General features: G+C 43.5%; 1 protein-coding gene across 1 annotated transcript; it reads right to left on the bottom strand.

Annotated features, from left to right (window-relative positions):
• Positions 1-1,863: 1,863 nt before the first annotated feature.
• LOC138743485 (nucleophosmin-like) lies at positions 1,864-11,308 on the bottom strand. The gene is made up of 11 exons (XM_069898934.1): positions 11,165-11,308; positions 10,688-10,770; positions 9,450-9,569; positions 8,352-8,445; positions 7,727-7,827; positions 7,531-7,562; positions 7,197-7,296; positions 5,680-5,787; positions 4,978-5,088; positions 3,835-3,909; positions 1,864-1,990 (listed from the first exon to the last, which is right to left on the bottom strand). The coding sequence occupies exons 1-11, from the start codon at positions 11,283-11,285 to the stop codon at positions 1,943-1,945; spliced, it is 993 nt and encodes a 330-aa protein (XP_069755035.1). The 5' UTR covers positions 11,286-11,308; the 3' UTR covers positions 1,864-1,942.
• Positions 11,309-23,238: the final 11,930 nt, after the last annotated feature.

Genomic DNA, 23,238 nt, shown 5'->3' with positions numbered 1-23,238 from the left:
CTCCTTCAAAAAGCTCAACACTGTTTCCTGAACACTTAAGTGTATTCAATAGATTTTGGGCTGCTGATCACATCACCTTACCTTTCCTTTCACATACCGTGCCAATGTGTCATTGAAAATCCATTTTCTGCATTTGCACTTGGACTTCCCTGCTGAACTTAGTGAAGTCAGTGACAAACATGGTGAAAAGTTTCACCAGGACATTGCAACCATGGAAAAGCAGCACAAGGGCAACTAATCCATCAATGCTAGCCAACTATTATTGGACAGTGACACAAGCAGCATCAGATGTGGAGAACAAACTAATATTTTTATGTCAGTTAAAAAACTGTCAGCAACATTATGCAATTAAAAATGCTAAATTCAGTAAAAGTTAACAATGTTTCACCAACTTCCTACATTATACAGCAAATTTTAAATTATACTTGTGTTCAGCTTGATGTTAATAAATCTCCCAATATTTTTCAGGAAGCAAACCTTTTGGAAAAACTGTTGTCTAGTGTACTGAGTAAGTTTTGATGGCTGAATCATATCCTAAGCAAACTGATAAGGCATCTCATTTGAGGTCATGAACCCAAGTTTTCCCTCTGCAAAGCATTACCCAACCCACCAAACACTGTAGCTTTGTTAACTTCAAGTTTTATTTTCTAAGCCAATTCCAAATCACTTGTAATAAGAATCTATTGAAATACTTCCTTACCCATTCACACAAGACCACACATCTGTGTGCATTCATGGGAGAGGTTTAGTACCTTCAAGTTCCAGAAGTCCATACATTGGAGGTCCTCTCCTGGAACCAGCATATTGGAGCAACACCAATATTTAGAAAGAGCAAAGGAACTTTCAATTGATCTCAGCAATGAGAAATATTATTAATGCAAAAAAAAACTGTTCCAAAGATTTCAGGTTATCAGGACATTTTCAAAGTTTGGAGAACTTGGAATACCTACAAGTTTATTATAGTGATTGAAAACAATCACATTTGTCAGCCACATTAAAAGTATCAATTCATATTTACAATTAGCAAGTCTGTTCACTTCTGCAGAATCCATGTAGGTTTGGGTTATTGCATCCAATACCAAATTCTCTGCTCCCCCCCCAAAAAAACTTAAAAGAGCAGGGATCAGAAAAGTGGTCTATATTGACCCCAAAAAGTCAATGGGACCATCCAAAGGGTTGATAAATGTCTAGGCTAGAGAAAATTTCCACTGATATTTATTTTACATGCGGGGGGGTCGTCAATGAGAGAGCAAGGATTCCATGAAAAAAATTGATGGTTTAAAGTTTGCCAATCCATGCTTAAGAGCCTCAAATTTGCAAAAGCTTAGTCACTAACCTGGATTTACAGAAAATATATTACAATGTTAGCAATAGGATCTTGATGCATTTTTATATAAAAATGGTACCAACACTATAAATTTAGAACTAATTGTGACCATGATTTTCCAAGATTTAAGTGCAGAGTATTAGAAACCCAAAATTTCACTGGTCATGTCCCTGATGGAAACTTATTCTTATGACTTTTATAACCTCCAAACAGCTCAGCCCCAATTTGAACTATAAACCAGTCACTTACTGCTCAGGAACCAGATAGCAATAGTAGAATGGCATGGAAGCTGCATTTCTGACCATAATTAGTGCAGTGCCTCAGAGTTAAGCACTCACACCCAGGTATATACTCCATCAATGAAAGGGGATTTGAGGGGTACAGGAAAATGTGACGAAAGCAATGATTTGGCAGGGACAAGCTGAGCCCACAGAACTTCCAGCCAATGTCAAAGTCCTCAGGATGAATGTGATTTGTGGTTAGTGAGGGTGGGCTGGGAGGCTTAGATTCCAGTAAAAATATTATTATCCAACCACAGTATTGTAAAAGAAACATTTATTGACTTGAAAGAACAAAATTTCACTGTAATGTCTGAGAACTACTGTTGCCAGTCCTTCATTTCTCCTTCACAGTCTGTCTCCATGCCCAAAGTTCCTTGATGATCTAAAAAGACAAAATGGTTTATCATACAATGTCAAATAGACCCATTCCTGCTTTACTCTCAGATTACACAGAAACCTTAACTACTTTTGCACTTTGCTTGGCACGCAGAATTCCTTCCCTAACTCCACTCTGCAATAATTCTCAAATAATTTCTTTACCAGAAGCATCACAGTCTGTTCACATGTACCCAATGTTTACACTATAAATCTAATTTATACATACAGCAGGATAACAAGTTTATATTGTTGGGTTTGGTCACAGGGGGAGAGAAATGGGGACCATGGGTTGCTGCAATGGGGGGGACGAATGGAGACCCCAGGCTGCTGCCAGGAGCAGGGACCACTTAATACAAAATATGAACTTTTACATAAAAATTAAAAAATTTTGGTTGTATGTGCAGGTGAACACAATTCACATAGGTTAGAAGCTGAGGACTACCTTTTTAGTCAACACTGTGGTGTTAGGGCATGCAACTAATGTTCTAGTACACTCAGGACTTCAGCACTTTTCAGAGCAATTCAATTCACCCACTCATTTTTAACCAATTTGCTTTCATTTCCAACTCTTAAAGGTAATATACACTAGATGTTCAACCCACTTAAGACATAGGAATGTGGGAGGAAACTCAGTAATTAAACTTGTACCAAGACCACACAAGGCCAGGATCAAGCCCATTTTTTTTCTTTTAGTCATCAAATGCTGTAGCAATGGATGACTCGCTTAACATCAGAGTCAATTAAAATTCTGATTCTAGACATATCAGTGATGGGAAATCAGCCCAGCATTCATCCTATAAAGCCCCAAGCTGTTTCAATTTTAACATCTCATTCTTCCACAAGCACAATCTGAGTCTCATCCCTTTGACAAACTATTTGATTAACCACACAACAGAACAAAGTATTTGATTAACCACTTGCCATCCCTCTTGTTTGCAGTACATACAATCTCAGATTAGGTCCTGAGGGAATTTTGCTTACTGGTCATTCGACAAAGCCCTATTATTCATATTTTTTAAAAAAATCATTTAAATTAAGACAGCACAAACAGGCCATTTAAGCCACAACACTGAGCCACCCAATTACATCTTATGGACCTACACCTCTATGTTTGAACAGTGGGCAGAAACCAGAGCCCCAGGGGAAACATACAAACTCCTGACAGACAGCACAGGATTCAAACCCCAATCTTGATTGCTGTCGCTGTAAAGACATTGCACTAACCACTATGCCAACCATGCCACCCCTTGGAATGACATTTTAGCCAATTCATCTCAAGTTTATCCACTGAAAAGGCTCCCTCTTTCCCATGCATTAGATAAAGCAACCAGACATTTCATACTTGATCATAAATTAGTAACTCATCCTCATTAGAACTAACAAACCATTACTGGAAATCCACTGTCCAAGTTGAACATTTCTTTCTTTCTATATATCTGTTAGTTCAGTTTATAGTGGGAACTTGGCTATATAATCTTCCCAATCAGTCTAGCTAGTCCTTGTGGTTAAACTTAACAATTATTAAAAGCCTTAAAGCCTGAATGACCAGAAGGCAGGCATTCAGGGTGCTAGAGTTTGAAGATCTAGGCCAAGACATGCTTCAAGACCATCTATCTTTATGTAACACCCTTCAGTAAACTACAGTAAGCGCAGTCAAAATAAAACTGATTTTTGATGGGCTCTCATCGCTTAATTTAACCCTGACCAACAAACAATCCTCCAAAATATTAATTGTTGGAGGGTTGAAGGAACTCATCTTCCCTGAATGCATGTTCTGGTCAGAGTGATCATAGGAAAAGCAGTAATCTGCCATATTAATTGACAATCAAAGCCTAATTCAATGCTTACCTCTGGATCCTCTGTTCTGAAACCATGTTTGATGTAGTTTGAGAACTTTGCCTCCACCCTGGGCAGGCCAGCACCCTGTTGAGAAGTAGCAAACAATTAGAATCATCCAATGGGTGTTTATAGTCATGCAGTATGGTAACAGGCCAGTATGCCCATGCCAACCAACACAAGTCTTACCTGCCTGCATTTCACCCATTTCCCTCTAAACATTCCAATAGTACCCAACACGATTGCCACCTCAGAATGTCCATCCATACACCCACCAACCTCTAAAAGGTCTTGGTCAGACTTTATAGTAGAATGATTCTTGTGATCTTAAGCACCCCCAAAAATTTCCATCTCTGACGACCAGACAATACTCAAGCACATGCAAAATTAGGACTGGATTTAAAAGTATGCTCATATTTAATAGCCTCTTGAGGAACAAGTCCAAATGGAAATAACAAGGATTACATAATCTTATTCACATCTTCCAATACCTATATACAAACCATTGAACACTGCAGTACCGAAACAGGCCCTTTTACTAATCTAATCTTTGCTGAACTATTCTTCTGCCATGTCCCACTGACCTGCACCCGGACTAAAGACTGCATTATTTAATTCCACTGGTAAGTCTGTTCCACTCACTTCTATGAAGTTGCCTCTAACATTTCCTTTAAAAATTTATTTCACTGTTAATTTAGTTATCAAAAAGCCTTCTTGCATTTATCCTATGCCTTTTAATTTTGTATACTTCTATTTATTCTCCTTGCAAGACCTCTTCAATTTTATTCTCTACTTTCCCATGGTGCTGCACACAAACTCCAAATTTGACCTCACCAGTCTTGTACAACTCCAACTCCTATACTCAATGCCTTGATTTATGAAGGCACATCCTAAACTTTTTGCCAACAATACGTCACAAGTAATAGTATTTTTTTTGAATTTAAAACTAGTCTGAGCCCAACTTTTAACCCTACTCACCAGATTTTGGCTACATGAAGTACACGCTCAATGGCTTAGGGTTGGCATCAACAATTCTAAATCCACAGCTGAACAAAGTCTTAAGCAATAATATGTGAAATAAAGGCAACCTAACCTGCTTGCAGTTAGTGTGGGTTCAGGTAATCAGATTCAAATGGTTATCCCAACTACACTCACTTTTTCCATTGAAGTCTTCAATTTAGTCTTTATTTCTTCAACAGACAAAGCTGTTTTTGGAGTTTTGGGTGTCTGAGGCTTACTGCTGGGTTTCTTGGTAGATTCTGGTGTCTGGAGAGAGTCAAAGTACTTCAATTTATACTGTAAATTTCACACAATATTAAGCAGTTATAGTGCTGCATACTGGTATTTAACCATGTGGATAGTAATTCAATAATATTGGAAAAGGACAAGTACTTCAAAACAGGGAAAAAAAGAAATGGGTGCCAGCTATGAACAGGGAGAGAATCCCAATGAAACACTTGTAGCAGTTAGTGCAATGATATCACTGTGCCAGTGACCCAGATTTGAATGCACAGCTATCTGTAAAGTTTCGAGGTTCTCCCAGCAGTTGCACAGATGCTCCTGGTTTCCTCCCATGTTCCAAAAGCTTTACAAGGTTAGTTTTTTGGTCACATATTTTGGTCAGAGCAGGCTCACGAGCCAAAAAGGCCTGTTACCATGCTGTATCCCTAAATTTAAATAAAATTTAAACCACTGAAGAGTGAATTCATAAACATTAACAACATATAGATAGTCCCTGAACAACCAATGAACCAAATAATTTTGATTTATTGCCACCTGTTCAGAGTCTATGCTCACAAACATTTGGCAGAAAGTCTTAAAAGGTACATGTTAAAGTTATTACATACAAACACTAACTTTTGACTGCTGCTTAGCTGGTGTTGATTTAAGCGTTTTGCCATTTTGGTTGGAAGCTCCCTTCAGGCCTGCCCCCTTCAATCCAGGAGTACCCTTGAGTGGGGTTTTCTGAATAAAAAGTGCAATTGAAAGTTACTCCATGGAGAAAATTAACATTTACTCAGTAAAGAATTTAAATGTTCACATCACAACCATTTACCAAACCCAATGCTTTAGTGAGCTACACCAAGTTTTGACAGGGGGGGGGAAGAGATGTTTTGCAGTACCTATGTCATCCAGCATACACACAAAACATTACATCATCTGCTACAGGCATAGTTGGCTAATTGATCCTTCAATTAGATCATGGGTCTATCTGAATCTCAACTCCAACCACACCACATATCCCCTACAACTTCACCAGATGAGGAACACTGTCCTCACTGATCATTCAACTAGCATCTAGTTTTATTCATATTGTAGCATTAATGAGGAATTAAAACATTCAGGAAAGCACTCTGAGGATTTCTCTCATCCCCAATGTTTTTATTTCATTCAGGTTCTTTCTTGGTTCTGTAACTGGCTGCTCTGCATATGGCAGATCAGTGTAATGGAAAAAGGTAGAAATGGTAGTTAAGATTTATAAAAGGCTTTCAATCAAGTCCTGTACAAGAGACATCTGTCTTTTCAGGCTGAGCTGGAAGCAATGCATCAGCATTGATTGCGAATTGGTTAACAGAAGAGTTGGTATGAAGGTTCTTCTCCAGTTGCCATTCAGTAGTGAGATCACAAGGATCAGCAGTGGCCCCAATTCACATAAATGGTTTGGAGGGATTGAGTGCACCACATCCAAGCTTTCTGATGACACTAAATTGAGTGGAAAAGCAGACTGTAGAGGACAGTCTGCAGATATAAAAAGGTTGTGTAAGCACAGTCATACACTTTTGAAAGAAAACCATTACTCCAGACTACTTAAAACTAAAAAATTGCAACATTCTCTTATGAAGACACACCCAAGAGTGCTTCTACATTATCACATTGCTGGAGCGATTGAATTGAAAAAATGCAGAGGAGGTTCATCGTGTTGATTCTGGAAATGAGGAGGCTGGCCAATGAGAGACCAAGTCAAAAGTAATCCTAGTCAAAATTATGACAGGAATTAGCAAAATAAGAGGTAAGTTGTTCCCAGTGACAGACAATATTAGATACAAGTCTTGAGGACAATTTCAAGATTCAGGGGAGTATTTAACCCCGCTAACTCCTCCCAGAAAGTGAATGTAGAAATCTCTGCTAATTGAAGCATTAAAAATTGCCTTATTAAATTGTTTATTCAAGAGATTTTTTTAAATACACAGTAGGGGAATTGAGGATTACAAGGTACAGCCAGTAAAGTAGAGCAAAGTCCACAGCCATGTTGATGAGAAGAACAGGCACAATGGGCCAAATTTCTTGGGTTTATTTCAGTGGTGTAGCAGTACCACAGACCAATTTGCTTGCTCACAAAAAAACCCTTAGATTTTCTACGAGCAACTTGTTACCTTTTTTGGAGGGGTCACCAATGCTACCTCTTCCTCATCCTCCTCATCTTCCTCATCAAAGTCATCATCATCCTCATCATCTTCATCCTCATCTTCATCTCTAGAAGAATAACTTATTTGAGAGAACAATTGCAAATGGGCGAGACTGCCCTAATTCCACAACCTGAGCCATCTGTATCTTTTATATTTGACCAAAATTTAATCCTACCGCATTATTAAATACCCCACAAATCAGTTAATTTTAGTGCAAGCTAATCCAACACAGAATTTAACATTCCCCAGTCAGTTAATTTTCTGCTCCCCACCAATGCAAGAGAAATCGGAGAATACTCACTCATCATCATCCACCTCCATTTTCATCTTTTTCTAAAAAGAAAAAGAAATTGGATTATATTGTAATACTGCGAAAACCAAAGAGAAGCAAACAATTTCACAACCTCCATAATCTTGAGCAAAACCTAATGTGACAGTGCCACAGCAATCTGGCAAATTTATTCAGCAATTAAAAAATTAAGCCAGAGCATTCTCACCTGCATAACTTTTGATGCCTCAGGAGCTGCTCGCTTGACTGTTTGCTTTGCTCCAGCATTCTCCAACACACTGTCATCCTCTTCGTCTGATTCCAAATCAGCTGAAAGATACAAAATACTCTCCAAGTAGGAATGGGGAAAATATACAGGAGCCTGCATTCTTTAATTTTGATTGCACCTTGTCCTCAACCTTTTAAAAGCACAATCCTATTGATGGGGTGCAGTTATGGCTCAACAGACCAATCCCTGGCAAAACAGCAGCATGCACAAGCAAAGACTGAGTCACACATTGGAATTCTGCAGAATGAGGGAATCTCATTGAGCAAACAAAATTCCAACAAGACTAGGCAGTTAGATGCAGCAAGATTGTTCCTGACGTTGGGAAAGTCCAAAACAAGGCCACTGCCCAAGAACAATTAGAACAGAAAAGAAAAACTCCAGAAGGGAGTCAGTGTGGCCCTATTGGCTAAAGGGATCAAGGGTGCAGAGAAAACAGGACACTTAAATTACAAATAGCAATTATCACAGGCCAAATGGATTCCTGCTCCTATTTTTAGGTTTCCAGGCTACAAAATTAAACGTCACACCCATTGATCTCCATCATCCAGATCTAGAGCCCACTCACCGATCAGATGCTGTCCACTAATATACACAGGTCCAGCTCCAGATTTTAGTCTGAACATCACAGGTGGCTCAATTTCAAATCCTCCCAAACTAACCTGGTTTAAACAAAAGAAAATGTATTTTATTTCCAGGAAACACTGCCTCGAAACTGTTAGAAATACTGAAAGCTGTCTGAACATTAAATTCTTTTGATAATTTGCTTTTACCAAATTATCAGGTTTTTTATGGGAATATCCAAATTAGTCGACAAAACAAACCTAAATAGCTTGTGGACTATGATTTGTGTGTGTGTATTTATCAGTATTACAATATAATCCAATTTTTTTCCTTAGAAAAAATGAAAATGTAGGTGGATGATGATGAGTGAGTATTCTCCGATTTCTCTTGCATTGGTGGAGAGCAGAAAATTAACTGACGAGGGAATATTAAATACTGGCAGTAACTTGTGTTGGATTAGCTTCCACTAAAATTAACTGATTTGTGGGGTATTTAATAATGGGGTAGGATTAAATTTTGGTCAAATATAAAAGATACAGATGGATCAGGTTGTGGAATTAGGGCCGTCTTGCCCATTTCCAATTGTTCTCTCAAACAAGTTATTCTTTTAGAGATGATATATAGGTGGAGAATGAGGGAAACTGATCTGGAGCAGAAGTGCAAGGAATAAGCCACATCTGCACCACATACAGCAATGCAAATTGGAAAAAATATGACAAACTGCAATGTTACAGAACACCAATTTTTGAGAATTTGAATACAGAAGAAATATTTATCTGTAGACTCCAAGAAAATATTTTTGGAAGAAAGGGCACATCTAAACTTCTTTAGAAGCCAATTGAACAATGATTTGTCAAATAAATTTTTAGGATAATAATGATCTGAACTCTGAAATTCATACATTGAAATAATTTTGTCTACAACTTGTCTTCATGGAAGATGTGGAAAATAGGCATGGAGCAAGAGTGGTTTTAAAGTAAAACAGAATGAGGAACCACCCTGCTTATTTTTCTCTCTATATAAACTATTCATAGCTGCAAATAAAGCACAAGCCATTTCTTCCACAGCCATTCATTCCAGATGTTATTTATTGCATACTTACCGTAGGCTGCACAGATAACTTCAAAGCTGCTAATGTGATCTTTGTGTTCTTGCCTTCAAAATTCAAACCTTCTGCTTCTACTAAGTGTAAATCATCACTTGCACCTGCACCAAGACAAACCTGTAAAATGAAATTAATATACTTTAGACAAAAATTACGAGATTAAAAGGATCATTGCCGATAACATTAAGAAAAAGCCAAAGACATTTTATAAATTTATCAAAAGTAGCCAGGTAAAATCAAAGAGTTGGAACATTGACAGTCGCGCGTCAGCACAGCTTGCTGTGCCTCATCCATCTGCAACCTCGTCTTACCTGTTGTACTATGTATGAGATATGCACTGGCCTGCTTAACAAAAGTCACATTAGTGACAAATTTGATGACTACTGCTCTCACAAGAAGTCCAAGTAGAGGCCAAAGGGAGGCTGAGCCTTTCATTATCAGGTCATGAGTGCTCAATCAGTTTTGAGGCCTTTGAGGTATACAACAATAGCAAGCAAGGTTGTCCCAAGGCTACTAATGAACTTGGATTAGGTGGCAAACTGGGCAGAGTAATGGGAAATATAATTTCAATCAACAGGGCACACATCAAGAGGGGAGTGAAACTAAAGTCTGCAGACACTGATTGGAGTAAAAACACAAATGCTGGAGGAACTCAGCAGGTTAACGATAACAATAAGGTATGCCTTGAAGAAGGGCTAAGACCCAAAACATGTTACTTTTTTTTAAGCCTCCTAAGAACACTGCAATACCTACTGAGTTCCTCCAGCATTTGTGTTTTGAGTTTAAGAGGACAAACAAGGGATTTGACATACAGTCAACAGCAGGGCTTTCCTGTAAGTGGCAAAACAGACAATTAAATGATGAATAAGGCTCTCAGGATGGTTGCCTTCATTGGCTGTGATTACATGTATTCTCATGACAGAACTTTACAAGACAGTATTGCATAATATATAATGTGTTACACATTATAGGAAACACTATGCGAGATAAGGTTCAGAGAAAAGTTATCAGGATGGGATTCCTTAGATCAGGGTTTTATTTATAGGAAGTTTGTCTTAGATCCGAAAAAAAAGCGAATCAGGTGATTTATAAGAGCCACTGGAAGAATTTTCTCGAACGTACACAACTTCGTCCCATCAGTCCGAAGCCCAATTTTCCCCATTAAAACCGCCGCCGACAGGATTAAACGTGGGCCACGCTCACTGCGGCAGATGCCCTGCGAGGGAGCGACCTACCGTCCTCAGCGACAGCTGATGCTCGGCACTATCGTCCGTAACGTCCATTTTAAATTCCTTCGCACCAGCCTTCAGTTCGCAACCTGCCAAAGGAGAGAAGGTGAAGCTGCGGCGTTCAACACGTGGCGGAGGACGGAGCCGGGCCGGGCCGGAGGGCCTCCACACACGTTCCCCCGGGCCAAGGGCCGGGCCCGCCCCCGCCCTCCCTCTGAAATACACTCAACGAGACCGCCGGCCCGGAGCCATACGCTCAGCTCCCCCCGCCGCCGCCGCCCTCGGGCAGATCACGTTGCGACCCCGCTCCAGGAGTGAGCGCCACGCATCCGCCATTCAAGTCGAGCCTGCACTCCGAGGCCTTGGGGCCTCCCACACGTGGGCCGCCACATGGCGCGGGACCCCGGTCAGCGGAACCGACCCGCCTCGCCTCGCCGGACGGCCACAACCCCCAACCTGCGCGCCAGCGGCCTAGGTTCTCACCAAACAGGAAGGTGCGCGAAGGCAGCGACGCGCTTTCCAGGGCATTGTCTAGATCGTACTCCTCCATCTTGTTCCTGCTGTGGCTTCGGGGATGAGACCTTCCCGCCGCCCTCTGCGGCATTTATATAATTTGGCTAGCTCCGCCCTCTCACGCCGCTCTCGCGAGACGACCTCGGCAATCTGAGCTGTCAATCAACTAGCGATGGACCCGGCTCACGTGCTCGCGCTCTGCCGGAGAAGGACCACGTTCTGATTGCCATCAGGAGAGGGGCTCAGTGTTACGATGCAGCGACAAGGCGGGTGGGCAACCAAAGAAATTGTACTGGAAGTGCGAGGTCAATGCTAGAAGCTTTTCAAGTCACAGCTCAGTGAAAGGAGAGGATTACAGGAAGGAAGTATTCCCTGAAGCACAGAAGAATGAGGGGAGGTTTGATAGAGATATTTAAAATTATGAGGGGGATAGATAGAGTTAATGTAGGTAGGCTTTTTCCACTGAGGGTAGGTGAGATACAAACCAGAGGACATGGGTAAAGAGTGAAAGGGGAAAGGTTGAGGGTGAATGTGAGGGGGGACTTCTATACACAGAGAGTGATGTGAGTATGGAACATTTAAGAAGAACGTGGACGGGTAAATGGATGGGAGAAATATGGAGGGCTATGGAATGGATGTGGATCAGTGGGACGAGGCAAAAAAAGTGATAGTGTTCTATGGTTCTATGTTCTGTGGAAGAAGAGGGGTTGGAAAGGGTACAGAAGAGGTTGACCAGGATGTTACCTGGTTTAAATGGCGGAGAGGGGAAGACATCAGCAGTTGAGGCCCATTTCATTGTTCCAAGATCCTGTCCAAAACCATTGCCAATTGGGTCAATTCTGCTCTGGGACAGGTGATCCACCCAGATCAAATCTGCCCTGTTACAGGCAGGAAAAGCTGACAACCTCCTGCTGCTCAGATATAGCATGTAGGACAAATAAGTGGACACCTGCCCTCGTCAGCTTGGATCAGAAGGCCTTTAACAAGATATTGCACACGTACATTCTAGACTGCTGTCCAAGATGGGCTTTGGGGAGGGAATCAAAATTGGATTCAACTGTAAATGCACAATGCTGGAGAAATTCAGCAGGTCAAATGTTGTACTTTATATAGCAAAGGTAAAAATATATACCCGACGTTTCGGGCTTGAGCCCTTCATCAAGGTTTGGAAAAATGTCAGTAGGTGTCTGAGCAAAAGAGTAAGGGGGGAGATGTGGTCTCAAAGGCAGGTGATAGGTAGAGAAGGAAAGGAGGGGTCAGCTGTGATCGAGGTAGAAGGATGGCTAGGTGAAGGGAAGGGAGGAGAGTGGGGAAGGGAAGGAGGGAGGGGGAAAAGCAGAGCAGGATAGCAGAAACTGGAAAAGTTGGTGTTAATGCCATCTGGTTGGAGAGTTAAAGGACCCAGTGATGGTTTATTTTTAAATCCAGTAACCATGGGGTCTGGGCCCAAGATGGCAGAAATATGATGCAGGTAGGGGACGATGTATCCCAAATAGCAGCAACCACCCCAGGTAAGGCGTAACCATGCAAAGGCACGAGACCCACAAACCCAATAGGTCCCGTTCATAGGGTGCTTGGAAATAAAAGGGGAATATGCCAGACAGTCACTGTATCCTAGTGCATCAGCAGGCCTATCGGGGAACTTACAAAAGGAGATAGAGCCCGTCACATGTTGAGAAACAATAAAATAGGGGGGTGTGATTTTATAAGGTGGGGTAGAAATATGCCATCCTTGAAAAATACCCAAAATTTCACTTAGACTAAAGAACCGGGCCTCCTCAGGCACAGGCTTATTAACATCAATGTGAACCCTGCCTTTGGAGGGATCAAAATATTTCCAGGCTGCAACCTCCTTTTGGGTGAAAGGATTGGGGATCATGGGAATGCCTGTACCGGTATGCAAAGGGCCTATGGTACAAATTCAACAATCAGATATATTCAATCGGTGAGCGTACGCAGAGGAAACATGGAGAAAGGAATTGTCGGACAAATCTGAAGGAATGTTAGATGGTGAAGTAGACAACCAACCCTCCACAGAACCAGAATCCTCCCACCACTTAGTGACAGGCAGTGCAGAGTTATTACAAGACAAAAAGCGGGTACAAAAACGACCATCACAGAAGTAGGGGTTGACTCCTTCAGTTGGTCCATCCACAAATAGAATAAAGGAACCGTGACCGGCAATAACATTTATGTAAGCTGCACTTGAGGCGGGTGACCGAGGACCTCATTGGTGTAATGCATCAGGCGTGTCCCCCACGGGCAACTCCCTCGGAACGTCCTCGACATTACAAATCCAATTGCTGGCACCAAAGCAGCTGTTAAGCCAGATCAGCAGGAGCACAAAACGGAGGATCTGGAACAAAGAAGCCTGACATATGTCATTCACGATGCCGTAAGCGTTCAGTATTTAAACAAACTAAATCATCCTGTCCCTCAATAGCTACCCAACGAGTGTTACCCTGGGCAGGTGCCACTATTTCTTCTTTTACAGGAGGGCCACTACCTGATGGTGCCACCCATACCTTTTGTCTGGCATTCTCTAGCTCGGGAATGGGGGGAAATGACTGTTTTTCCTCTGGAATAGGCTGTAGTTCAGAAGCGTAAAGAAGTCGGTGGAAAGGTGTACCTCCCTTCAAAAGGCGATGATTCAAATTGTCTGTGGGTAATAAGGAATATGGTGGATCCATAAGATACTGTTGTCAGTTGCCCAATCACAGATTTCCTTCCCGGAGAAGTGTGAGCCATTATCAGTCTGAATTTCTTCTGGTACATTATAATGAGAAATTAAATGGTTTAGTCCTTGGGTAGTGCTAGCTTGGTCAGCCGTCTTGGTGGGAAAAGCAAAAAACCAGGCCCGAAAAGGTGTCAACATTACTAGGACATAACGTTTACCCATACAGTCTGGCATAGGGCCTACGTAATCAAATTGCCAGACCGCAGCTGAGCGAGCTCCCCGTCTTATTTGGCCATGCGGACCAGGAGGAACGGTGCGGGACTTCACAAGCTGGCATGCTGGACATGTACGCACGACCATGCGGACGTCGTCCTGATGGACAGGTAAGGCATGTGTACAAACCCACATAGCTGATCCCTTCTCCCCCAAATGGCCACTCTGTTCGTGTGTCCATCGAGCCAGGGGGACAGTATCGGCGCGGCTGATAGTGGCAAGCTGATCTGCTACTGCATTATGTTGTGCCATGTTTGTCGTCGCATTGGTATGGGCGTCAACGTGATATACTGTTATCTCACGATGATGGGAAGCATCCCACAACAGCTGCCACAACTGTTTTCCCCATACTGGGAGGTCATGTATCAGCTAGTTGTTCTTTTGCCAATCAGGCATCCATTCCACTAGTCCATTAGCCACAGCCCAGGAATCAGTAAACAAGCGAAGAGGGTGATCATGGGGGTCTAGTGGTAAAGTGACCACCTTCAACTCAGCATACTGACTGGAGCCACCATCCCCCTCCTCCAATAAGTGAGTTCAGACCTGGGATGGTAAGCCACTGCCTTCCTCTTCTGCTTTCCTTGCACCCACCGGCTGCTACCATCAGTAAACCAAGCATCCTCTTGTTCTGCTGGAGTGAGCAAATCATATGGTTTACCCCAATGAACTGGTGAAGGGGGTAGGGGAGTTGGCAAGGCGGGTTCAACGTCCTCATGACGAGACGAAAGATCAGCCACCTGTTCGTGTATGCGGCCCACCCCTTCAGGACGTCTGGTTGCACGACTCTGAATATACCACTTCCATTTAACAATAGAAGACTGCTGAGCCCGCCCAATCTTTAGATTAGCGTCATTAACCAGGACCCAGTTCATTATTGGAAGTGCAGGTCGCAATTGAACATCTACATCGCCTGTCATTCTTTCAGTTTTCAGCAGGGCCCAGTAACAGGCTAGTAACTGTTGTTCAAAAGTAGAATAACGAGTGTCAGCGTCGGGCATGGTACGTGACCAGAATCCCAGAGGGACTCGGCGGCCCTCTTGTTTCTGCCAGAGGCTCCAGGATGCCACATCATCAGTAACAGAGACTTGTAGTTCGTAGAGGGTATCTGGGATGCGGGGAGCAATGGGCAAGGCCTGAAGAATAGCCTGCTTGGTGGACTGGAATGCCCTTTCCTGATTGTCACCCCATACAAAGTCTGTTTTCTTTTGGGTAACCTTATATAGAGGATGTAAAAGCAATGCCAAGTGTGGAATATGGCGCCGCCAGTATCCCAATAACCCCAGGAAATGCTGGGTCTCTTTTTTGTTAGTAGGAGTGGCCAAGACTGCAATTTTATTGCGAACTTTATCGGGAACCACCTGTTCTCCAGCATGCCACTGTATTCCAAGGAAGATAACTGTCTGGGATGGGCCCTGTGCCTTGGCGGGGTTAATGGACCACCCTCTTTGCATCAGGGTATTTTGAACACTCTCCATACCCTCCTGTACCATCTCTTCCGTGGCCCCTTGGATCATCACATCATCAATATAATGGTGAATTGAGAGGGAAGGCGATACTGGCACCGTCTCCAAATCATGGGCAATTAGGCTGTGGTAAATAGTGGGAGAGTGTGCATAGCCCTGAGGGAGGCGGGTGAAGGTATACTGGCGCCCCTTCCAGGTAAAGGCGAACTGATCCTGTGAGACCTCGTCTATAAAAATACTGAAGAAGGCATTAGTGAGATCAATGACAGCATACCATGTTCCTGAGTTCCCAGTAGCAATTTTTTCAATAAGGGTAACAATCTCTAGAACTGCCGAAGCAAGTGGTGGGGCATGTTTGTTCAAAAAACGATAGTCAACTTTCATTCTCCAGGAGCCATCCGGCTTCTGGACTGGCCAAACAGGGCTATTAAAGGGCGACGTTGTGGGCCTCACTACCCCTTCTTCTTGCAAAGCATCGATGGTGGCAGTAATCTCTTCCTGCCCCCCAGGGAGGCGATATTGTGGAATGCATACTGGTTTGGGGGGGGAGGGGGAGGCACCATCACAGGATCCCATTTAGCCCGACTCACCACTCTTTCTTTCTTTCTTCTCTCTTTGGCTTGGCTTCATGGACGAAGATTTATGGAGGGGTAATGTCCACGTCAGCTGCAGGCTCGTTTGTGGCTGACAAGTCCGATGCGGGACAGGCAGACACAGTTGCAGCGGTTGCAAGGGAAAATTGGTTGGTTGGGGTTGGGTGTTGGGTTTTTCGTCCTTTGTCTTTTGACAGTGAGGTGGCCTCTGCAGTCTTCTTCAAAGGAGGTTGCTGACCACCGAACTGTGAGGCGCCAAGTTGCACGGTTTGAGGTGATATCAGCCCACTGGCAATAGTCAATGTGGCAGGCACCAAGAGCTTTCTTTAGGCAGTACTTGGACCTCTTCTTTGGTTCACCTCTGTCTCGGTAGCCAGTGGAGAGCTCGCCATATAACACGATCTTGGGAAGACGTGACCTACCCAGCGCAGTTGGATCTTCAGCAGCGTGGATTCGATGCTGTCGGCCTCTGCCATCTCGAGTACTTCGATGTTGGAGATGAAGTCGCTCCGATAAATGTTGAGGATGGAGCAGAGACAACGCTGGTGGAAGTGTTCTAGGAGCCGTAGGTGATGCCGGTAAAGGACCCATGATTCAGAGCCGAACAGGAGTGTGGGTATGACAACGGCTCTGTATACGCTAATCTTTGTGAGGTTTTTCAGTTGGTTGTTTTTCCAGACTCTTTTGTGTAGTCTTCCAAAGGCACTATTTGCCTTGGTGAGTCTGTTGTCTATCTCGTTGTCGATCCTTGCATCCGATGAAATGGTGCAGCCGAGATAGGTAAACTGGTTGACCGTTTTGAGTTTTGTGTGCCCGATGGAGATGTGGGGGGGCTGGTAGTCATGGTGGGGAGCTGGCTGATGGAGGACCTCAGTTTTCTTCAAGCTGACTTCCAGGCCAAACATTTTGGCAGTTTCCGCAAAACAGGACGTCAAGCGCTGAAGAGTTGGCTCTGAATGGGCAACTAAAGTGGCATCGTCTGCAAAGAGTAGTTCACGGACAAATTACTCTTGTGTCTTGGTGTGAGCTTGCAGGCGCCTCAGATTGAAGAGACTGCCATCCGTGCGGTACCAGATGTAAACAGCGTCTTCATTGTTGAGGTCTTTCATGGTTTGTTTCAGCATCATGCTGAAAAAGGTTGAAAAGAGCATTGGTGCAAGAACGCAGCCTTGCTTCATGCCATTGTTAATGGAGAAGGGTTCAGAGAGCTCATTGCTGTATCTGACCCGACCTTGTTGGTTTTCGTGCAGTTGGATAACCATGTTGAGGAACTTTGGGGGGCATCCAAGGCGAAGGCTTTGGTGAGGTCAACAAAGGAGATGTAGAGTCCTTTGTTTTGTTCTCTGCACTTTTCTTGGAGCTCTCTGAGGGCAAAGACCATGTCAGTAGTTCCTGTGTTTGCACGAAAGCCACATTGTGATTCTGGGAGAATTCTCCCAGAAAATGTTCTCCCGACCCACCACTAGTCTTTTTGTAATAGTCTGAATTCCAAATGCAAATCCCCCTTGGCTAGTATTAAGGGCCATACCGGTCAACATATTAATACCCAGGATACACTCGTCAGTGGCAGCCACCAGAGCATGTAACCATATAGGGGAAGGGCCATCACCCACCGTGGCGCGGACTTTTATTTCATTCGCCAAGGTGATCGCTCCTCCCATCCCCTCTATTCGAAATGTCGGTCCAGTCCAGAGATCAGGGTTACCCGGAATCACTGAGTACTCCTCACCAGTATCGACCAAGGCCAAATATTGGCGGTCATTACCCCCACCCCATTGGACTGTTAACGGTATGTAGGGCCGTGGGTCCCCGTGTATCCGCCGTATCTCAATGGAGTAGACATGGGGGTCCTGCCCACACCCTCATGCTTTATTAGGGTTCGGGGGCTTCCAGGCCCACATGCCACTATTATCCATAAGAGCCTTTTTAACCATTTGTTGTATCTTTTCACGATAACTGGAGCAAGAGAAGCTGACTCGATAGGAGCAGCAGTGGGAGCAGAAGGCACAGCTGGGCCAGGAAGATTCAACAGCTGGGGATGATGTTCCTCTGCCTTTCTCTTATAAAGGGCATAAAGGACTGCAGTAGGTTTCCCATCAATATCACTTTTAGCTACGCCTAACTTTAACAAGGTTAGAAAAAGGTCCTTTCTTGTCGGTCCGTTATTAGCAGCAGTCCCTCTCCTTTTATCCTGCTTGTCTGATTTAACCTGGGTTGAATGTGAGTGGATCTTACTTTCCAACTCTAATTCTCTAAGCCCAGATAAGGCGTGCACCGCCTCAGGGTGCCCAATTAGCTGACTAGTTACGGACAGAACTAGTCCCCTTACAGTGGGTTGGGCGGAACGAACCAATCGGGTATGCATTCCGGCTGTGAATATCTCTTCATCAGGGCTCCCCCCATGTACCCACAGCCTCAAATGCCCTGCATACGAGACAGAGGCCAGGGCCTGGTGATGAATTACTGCTGTACCCTCCTCTGGGGTGCCCCAATTGTTCTGTAAATGTAAATCCCAATCTACTGGTGATGGGTATACTCGTAGCAGGGAATCCCCTAGAGTGGCAAGTAAGTAATCCACATCTCTTCCTCTAACCCGGAGCTCAGCAGTGACCCGGATATCAGTAGTCAATGTTCCTAATCCGAACAATTCCTCAGGGGTTAAATATAATTACTCCCTCCTTGCTCCCAAACACGCAGGAGTCAGGCTGCCAGAGTTTCTTCTGCCTTTTGCCTAAATCGATCTCCAATGGCAGCCAGCTCTTTTATAGAGAAGTCACGAATTATTGACTGCTCTTGTCCTCTGCTCACACTTTGGCCCACAGGGTCCTTTGCCCAGTGGACGGGACGAGGCCTAGACCATTCCGTAGAGGGGGTGGGCCATTGAGCATAAGCAGGGGTTCGGGTATTTTCCCCTGGGTCCGCTTGGGAGATCGGGGTATCTATCCCTTCAATCTCTACCCTTACATCATCCCCCCTTCCGTCTGTTTGGGAAGTCTGCTGCCTTATGGGGCGGCATGAACAGCAGGTGGAGAGTGCAGTATGTTAGGCACATGCTGAGGAGTATCTGCATTATTACCATGGTCATCATTCCAGATATTCCCGTCCCATTTATCAATTACATCAGGATCATCGCCATTCCTTATCATGGCATGAATACGATGTGGATCGGGTTCTACTCCATGCCTTTTCTTATCTGCACAGAGCTGCTGCCGGAGTTTAATATTACGGCAGATCGTTTGGACATGCTTATCCTCCCATTCTTTGGGTTGGTCCTGACTGGTGCAAACAATCTCACTCATCATGGAACAGCGTTGTTGCAGGTCTTCTAGCTCCTCCTCTAGTTGCTCTCTCACGCTGAGATTCTACTTATCGCTGAACTAATTCTGCTTCACGCTGAACAGAGTGGCGTAAGACTGTGGCCAGCAGCCAAAAACCGGCCGTCAGTGTCCCCTTTTTAACAGGAAATTTACTTTCTCGAAGGAGAGTGGCAACCCGCTCTCCCAGAGGCGGACTTGATGGATCTAACTTCTCATCCCAACTGAAGGGTGGTCCAAACAAACACAGAGTATTGGCCAACATGCCAAACCCATCGTCTTTGGAAGTCCATCCTGGAATAAAGAACTGCTCAGGGCTCACCTCTTTCTTTCGGCGAAACATCTTGAGACCAATCCTGCTCACAGCGCCAATTGTCTTGGGTAAACTTATACCTCTCATTTTGTTCATTTTAGATTGGTCACAGTGTTTGAGCTACCAAAAGAAAATAGACACACACCGAGAGCAGTTCAGTTTATACAAGTCTTTATTACTAAATCTAAAGCTGAATTCGCACTACAACATGCAAGCCCTTCCCAATTATACTTATCAATGCCTGGACTGGTCTCAACTGCAAAGCGGGGTGACGACCGGACACTTGTAGTAGGTTGTCTGGGTGCCGGTAGCAGCTTCTCCACCTCCCCGGACTGGGACGTTGGTTGGAATCTTGAAGTTCTTCTTCTTGCTGAGAGATGTTGCCACCTCTTGGAGAGTCTCAAACTTCAGCAGTAGGACCATGGCTTATATTACCCAAAAGTTGTTTACTTCAGATCTTATCTCTTTGAACAAATGATTTAATTATCTTCAAGGTCTCCTGACAGTCTGTGACCAACAAAAGACAACTGCATCTCTGGGCCTCATGGTGGAAGTTGGATAATGTCTACTGATTCATATGCATCCCTGGGCCCCATGGCGGAATTTACTAAATATGCATCCTGGGCCTCATGATGAAATTTAGATTTTGTCTTCTGATGCAACTGCATCCCTTCTTGCATAAGCTGGTCTAAATCCTCCATTACAGGGCCCAAGATGGCAGCCCCTATGATTGGCAGCAACCATGAGGGGTTGCAGACTCCAGGGAAGAAGAAGACTGGTGCAGTGCACCACAAAATGGGGAGACCACCCCTTGTTTGAGAAGGAGAAGTAGAGGAACAGTGACCTTGGCAGCAGACCAGTGAGGGGCTCTGAGGCTGTAAAGCCCACTGGCGGTGAGCTGTTGGTGACAAGGCGAGGAACCTCGCAGGCTGCGGCTGCAGGTGTCTGGCTCGAGACTGGCTGAACAGTATCGGAACCAGGATATGAGAGGGTACTGGAGGCTTCCTGATCATATCTGAAGCTCGGTTTAGACTAAAGCCTGTGTCATTGCAGAGGCTGGACATTCAGTGACTCTGGAGAGATTCTGCTTCTCCTTCTCTGACTCTAAGGGGCACCAGACAATTTTTGCTGATAGCGAATCTTTGCTTTACAGTAGATTAAAGGAAATTTCGTTCAATATCACATTTTCTGTTTAATTACATGACATTAAAATAATCTTGAATAACTGAACATTTTTAAGTAATAGCACAATGTTCACAAATAGTCTATAATGTTCTATTGTATATAGCGAAGCATTGGAAATTGAATAGATTCATAGCTGAATTTTTATTTTAAATATATGTATATATGGACTGGACTTGCCTGAATGTGTATTTCCACTGTTTTGCACTGTAACTGAAGAATGCTGTTTCATCTGGTTGTACTGGTACAGTGGGATGATAAAGAATCTACTCAATTGTTCGATACATATGTTGCAGTTTAACTGAAAGATTCACAAATATTAAACAAATATGAAAATAAAAATTTCCAGATGCTGCAAGTCTGAAAACACTGAGCAGATGTGGCAGAGTCTATGGAAAGAGAAACTAGTAACATTTCAGGTCGAAGGCCTTTAACTGGAACAAAAGATGATCCTTGAGAATCGTCAAAGGGTACTTAACATTGGATGAGCATGAAACTATAATGGTAGCCTTAATAAAATGAGATTCTATCTGTATTCTCTGAAGATCAAAACCAGAGGAGGAAGTATAAACCAGTTCCAATATGAGTAAAATCTTTGGCTTGGCTTCGCGGACGAAGATTTATGGAGGGGGTAAAAAGTCCACGTCAGCTGCAGGCTCGTTTGTGGCTGACCAGTCCGATGCGGGACAGGCAGACACGATTGCAGCGGTTGCAAGGGAAAATTGGTTGGTTGGGGTTGGGTGTTGGGTTTTTCCTCCTTTGCCTTTTGTCAGTGAGGTGGGCTCTGCGGTCTTCTTCAAAGAAAAAAAATAAGATGGTTAAAAATAACATGATCAAAGAAGGACAAATCTCTAGGAACTTGATAGTTCTTTAAAATAAGTGAGCACATTATAGAGTCATGGAGTCACACAGTGTGGAAACAGGCCCTTCGACCAAACCTGGCCAAGCTGACCTAAATGTCCCCCCACACAAGTCCCATGTTTGTCTCAGGTCCCTGAAAACTTATCCATGTATCCATCCAATTTTTCCTTAAATGTTACAACAGAACCTGCCTCATCCACCTCCTCTGGTAGTCAATCCCATGCACCCACCAACCCCCATCATGGAAATTAACTCAAAGATGTAACTCAAGATTCACTCTCAGAGTTATGGAGAGTCTAAGCAGCATTCACCACCATCAAAATTTTAAACTTCAGCATGTTTTGTAGGAAAACAGATAAACTGTCATAATTCTTTCTTATATTCTATTCGTGTCAAATACATTTTTCAATACATGAACCAATTAATCTTTGAGATTAACTTAACAATTCTCTCTATTCTGTATTTGGATCCAGGTGTATCTCCAGCCACCTTCTCCCCCTGGTTCCCAGAGATTTCATGTCTTGTTTATTTTGACCTCTTGGCACCGCGCTTATTACTCAAGATTACTCTCAACTAGCAACAGTGGTTTTAAATTCTCCTTGCTTTGAAATGTCAAGTATCCCATCATAGACTAATTTTTTATTGAGCTTAACATATAAATCCTACATACAAAGTCCTCTAATAAAGCAAATAACAGGTCATGTCATAAACATATCAAAAATTAATATAAATGTAAATCAAAAAACCTATCCATATTTGTTTGTTTAAAAATATCTCTTAAAAATAATTCTAGAATATTTTTTCTAGAATAACTCTAGACAATCCCTCAGTCTAAACAAAGGGTAAATTCTGTCTAATGATATGATCTATGAAAACCAGAATTAATCCCATATTAACAAGTTAATAAAAAAAACAAAAAACCTAACCCCCCAATAATCAAGGTTACCTTGCAGAAAAGGATGTATTTCTTTGGCTTGGCTTCGCGGATGAAGATTTATGGAGGGTTAATGTCCACGTCAGCTGCAGGCTCGATTGTGGCTGACAAGTCCGATGCAGGACAGGAAGACACGTTTGCAGCGGTTGCAAGGGAAAATTGGTTGTTGGGGTTGGGTGTTGGGTTTTTCCTCCTTTGTCTTTTGACAGTGAGGTGGGCTCTGTGGTCTTCTTCAAAGGAGGTTGCTGCCCGCCGAACTGTGAGGTGCCAAGATGCACAGTTTGAGGCGATATCAGCCTACTGGCGATGGTCAATGTGGCAGGCACCAAGAGATTTCTTTAGGCAGTCCTTATACCTCTTCTTCGGTGCACCTCTGTCTTGATGGCCAATGGAGAGCTCGCCATATAACACAATCTTGGGAAGACGTGACCTAC

The sequence above is a fragment of the Narcine bancroftii genome, chromosome 9 (assembly GCF_036971445.1).
Source record: "Narcine bancroftii isolate sNarBan1 chromosome 9, sNarBan1.hap1, whole genome shotgun sequence".
Lineage (NCBI taxonomy): Eukaryota > Metazoa > Chordata > Chondrichthyes > Torpediniformes > Narcinidae > Narcine > Narcine bancroftii.
The sequence above is the reverse complement of the archived record's forward strand: the minus strand, read 5'-3'. Positions and strand labels throughout refer to the sequence as shown.